The following is a 4461-nucleotide window of genomic DNA, read 5'->3' on the forward strand; positions in this document are numbered from 1 at the left end:
ACTCCCTCGGGGATTATTGAGTGAGGAGATAATTACATTGAGAAGATACAAACCAACATCTCTCTTATCTCTAATTCTATCACCTCCAGTAAGCTAAGTGCATGTAGAAAATGAAAATAACATGTGATTAATATTATTGGTTTGATTTTCGTGCAATAAGAGAGAAACAATTTTTGCTATTTTATGGATATAGAAGTACACCCTTTCAAAGATAAAATTAATGGCTAAACGTCCACTTATTTAAGGACAAAGGATTACAACATGAAAACCGTATCCTATGAGCCCAACGAACTGGTGCACCCATGATACCTGAGCCGTCAAATAGTAAATAAAGGGACAAGACCTACTTACTAATACTTCCATCCCAAGTCTTAAGGCCTATATTTTTTCAGAAATTCAAACTATGTCAAGTTTGATCAAGTTTTTATCAAAAATCATTAACATGAAAAGTACAAAATCAATATCATTAGATAGATAATGAAATATTTTTTCATATGATATCTACAAAATATCATATTTGTTTATAGATTCTTCTAAAAGTTTGGTCAAACTTTACTTCGTTTGACTTTTCCAAAAAAATATAAACCTTACGCCTAGGGATGGAGGTAGTAGTTGGCATGCTGGAACATTTACGAAACAGACCTCAACACCTCACAGAATTGGGTGGAAACACAAATGAGTTGCTCACAGAACTGGTGTTTGCCCATGGCCGCACGTGGCACGCTAGTCGCCGCCGGTAGAGTTCAGCCCTCCAGCTGCAAAAACTTCTCGCGCGAGTACTCGTCGTCCTCTCCCATCGGCCACCGCCTCAGGCGTCATGCTCGGTCCCAACAACACGGTCTTCATCCTCCTCCAAGCTCCATGGCGCAAGGTGTCGTGCACAAACACCCCTTACTCTGACGCCCTCTCCTGTACCATCCGAGCTCAATATATGTCTTATACATACCGCAAACCTCAAGGGAAAGAGAACATTGCGGCGAATTTTCTCAATCTAGGTTTCATGGCACTGTCATTTGGTACAGATACAAGACATGATGGGGAAAGAGATGATGCGATTTTAGAATTAGGTTGGGAAGGACCACTTAGATGATTCAGAGACCGTATGGGATCGTTTTGCAAATGTGCTATCACCTAACGTTAACGGCAACATCTAGTCGCTTTGTTTCACATCCAATGGTCAGCTCGGGGCATGTGCAGCGGGTATATATACCAGTTCGTTGGGTTCATAGGATACGTACTCCTACAACATGGACCGAACCAGAACAAGCGTCACACTGCACTTATTGCCCCGCGATTATGGCACCGAGAAAAATACATTGAATGATGTCGTATTGGATGGGGGTGAGTAATCATAGTTGCAAAAACTCTCTACAACTAGAACAAAGTTTTAGAAAATGGATGAGTTTAGTTTCTAGTGTCATCTGAGAACTAATTTTGTTCTCGGTTGGATGGTATTATTATATCTCAATTAGCACGCATAGCAAAGCAAATCAAACGGTTCAGAACATTTTTCTTAATTGTGTTTTTAATTATAATCAAAAAGATCACAGTTGTAACCCAACTTGCAACTGAAAAACTAAGTTATAACTAAACTTGCAAGTTTCAACTCATATGCATAAATCAATATGCAATCAAACGGTATAGAACCTAGCTAAGCACGAGCTTAGTTCTCAACTAGCAAAACCCTTAGAAAAACAATAACTTCGCCTAATTGCGAGAGAATTTCTACAATTTTCTCGAGATAAAGGAAATAAAAAAGCAAAACTAGCAAGCGAATGGGAAAAACTCATTGTAGCTTCTCGGTTCTAGTGGCCTCGTTATTTAAAAAAATTGGAATGATATATTTTAAGTCTGCAAAATATTCTGAGAAACACAAGATTACATATACATATCTACTATGTACAAGCATGAAAATTTAGTTGAAATATATGATCTACACAAGAAAGAAAAACTTGGGGAAAAATCGTGAGTCTCCTTTGTAGAGCCTCATATTTTCCATATTTCTTGAGCCCAAAAATACGACATATATTTGCCAAAACTTAGCCAATATATCGAGAACATGTGTATGTATCCACACTAAAAAAAGGATTCTTTTGAAGCTTTGAAATGTCAATTTTGGTTTCTTTAAAAGATAAGCTCAATGAAGCTTCATGAGCCACAAAAATCGGCCTTCTCCAAAATAATATAATATGAGGTGTCTTGGGAACAGTTTGGGCACATAAGATATAACATGATTATGCTTGAATATTATTGTCTTCAAATCAATGATATGGAAAAATTCAATGCATATCTTTCTCTTCATGTCATTTGATCTTTAATCATTTTTCTTCAAACATTCTATGGAAATGCATCAAATTTGACATACTAATAGAATTATCGGTCCATATAAATTTTTATTAATTGGCAACATCAAACGTAGGGCTCTATGCACTTTTTGTTCAATGAGTTGGTTTTGTTTGTTGGCAAAAGTGACACATTTTTACCACATTTGCTGAAACCAAATGGGAATTTTTACATAAATGTTTCTTTTTTTCCTACATTGGTATTTTTAATTTTTTACAAGAAAATTCGTAACTTTTACACACCACAGGAAATGCCGCGAACGGATGTGACAAAGTCACAAATAAATGTTGCACTAGAGATTTTTTGTTGTAATGATAGGACGTCTCAGGTTCATTTTCTTAAGCGATCGGACCACAAGGGTGGCTCATTTAGCCCAAAATCAGCCAGCTGCTTTCAAATTACCAGGAAAATAGTTCTAAAAAAAAGATTACCAGGAAATAAATAAAAAATTAATGGCAGAAAATAGTGGCAACGAGCACTACCCCCTATAAAGCACGGAGGAGCGCTGCGCACCAGTTCCACCCAAACGCCTTGACCTTGCCCACTGCCCCTCTCCGGCTCGCCGACGCCCAAGAACCCATCTTTCCTCTCCTTCCCGCCGCCTCCATCTCCACAGCGCCACCATGAAGCGCATCTTCAGACGGTTCTCCCTCGTCGCCGCGGCAGACTCCTCCACCACCGCCTCCGCCGTGGCGGCCTACCGCCAGCTCCGGGCGCCGAAGCAGGCGCCTCCCTCCGGCCGCGCGCGGGTGCCGCAGGGGCACGTGCCGGTGTGCGTCGGCGAGGAGGGCGGGCCCGTGGAGCGGTTCGCCGTGCGCGCGGACCTTCTGGGCCGGCCAGCCTTCGCGGCGCTCCTCACGCGCGCCGCCCAGGAGTACGGGTACGGCCACCCCGGCGCGCTCCGCATCCCCTGCTCCGTCGCTGACTTCCGCCGCCTCCTCCTCCGCCTCTCCTCCGACGACCCCTCCGCCGCCGCCGAGTGCTAGGCCCCTCCGCTCCGCCCTTCCTTGGCTGCCGCTGGAGATTCTGTGCTTCATTCCCCTTCGGACCACTGGGCAGAATTTCCATGCACATACAGAGGCAGGCCGAAGAAGAGGCGCTGGAGTGAAGATAGGATGGGGATTTCGGCGTTTCCTCCTCCAGCTCTGTAGTACAGTAACTTTTTTCTTACTGCAACCTTGAGCTGAATGGAAGAACAGAACTAATAGGCGTACCTTTTTCACCCCTTCTAGTTCTAGGAATTTCAGTGTTATGTGCGAGTGTGAGGGTGAGGTAGTTTGAGAGTGTATTTGTCCTCCTAGGCATTTTGAGGTATTCTTCAGTGTTAACCATACATGTAATCCTGAGCTGGTTCCAGGATGCTATATTTTTACTGAGGTAATAGCAACTTTTTAGTTTTCTACAAATTGTTGCGAGTTGCGACATTCCTCATCTTGTCTCTATTGAATTTCAGTTGTCATCAGAGTTCTGGCCCAGATCCGTTCGAAATGAAACGCAGGAATTTCACTTAAATTTTACGGAGCATGCCGACCTATCACTTTTGAAACGTTGTATTCTGGTTGCTCTTAGTGCACTTCATTGCATTGCATTTTGGGATGGCGTGAGTTAACTAAGGACATCTCTAACCGATGTAAAACCTGGTTAGAGGTGTAAAAGATGCCGTTTTACTTCTCTAATCACCACCGAACTAAAGTACAAAAATATTTTACTTACCGCGGTCGCTGACTCCTATTTTTACTTCTCCACTTCTCGGAGGAGTAAAAGATTCCTCGCCCCTGGCATGTTCACACTGCCTCCTCGGCCTCTCGTTCTCTCCTCCACCTCCGGCGACCACCAACGCCCCAAGCCGCTACCACCACACCCCAAAGTGACAGGATCATTACCCCGACCATCTATGCCACCCATACCCAACGCTCACCGCCGCAGCCACCCGTGGCAGCCCCGTGTGGCTCCCGCTCCCTGCCACCATTCCCCTCTCCCTCTGATTGGCGCCACCGAGGTGCCGGCGGCAGCCCCGTTCCGTCGGCACCCTCGACCTGCCGGTGTCGGCCACACCGGTCTACCGCGGCGTGCGTCAGAGGGAGTGGGGGGCTTGGGTCGCAAAGATAACCGACCGCA

The 4461-nt window shown here is 44.4% G+C and overlaps 1 protein-coding gene across 1 annotated transcript; it reads left to right on the forward strand.

Annotated features, from left to right (window-relative positions):
* Window positions 1–2856: 2856 nt before the first annotated feature.
* LOC127307930 (auxin-responsive protein SAUR71-like) lies at window positions 2857–3739 on the forward strand. Its single transcript, XM_051338693.1, has one exon. The coding sequence runs from the start codon at window positions 2967–2969 to the stop codon at window positions 3327–3329; it is 363 nt and encodes a 120-aa protein (XP_051194653.1). The 5' UTR covers window positions 2857–2966; the 3' UTR covers window positions 3330–3739.
* Window positions 3740–4461: the final 722 nt, after the last annotated feature.

The sequence above is a fragment of the Lolium perenne genome, chromosome 6 (genome assembly GCF_019359855.2).
Source record: "Lolium perenne isolate Kyuss_39 chromosome 6, Kyuss_2.0, whole genome shotgun sequence".
NCBI classification, from domain to species: Eukaryota; Viridiplantae; Streptophyta; class Magnoliopsida; order Poales; family Poaceae; genus Lolium; species Lolium perenne.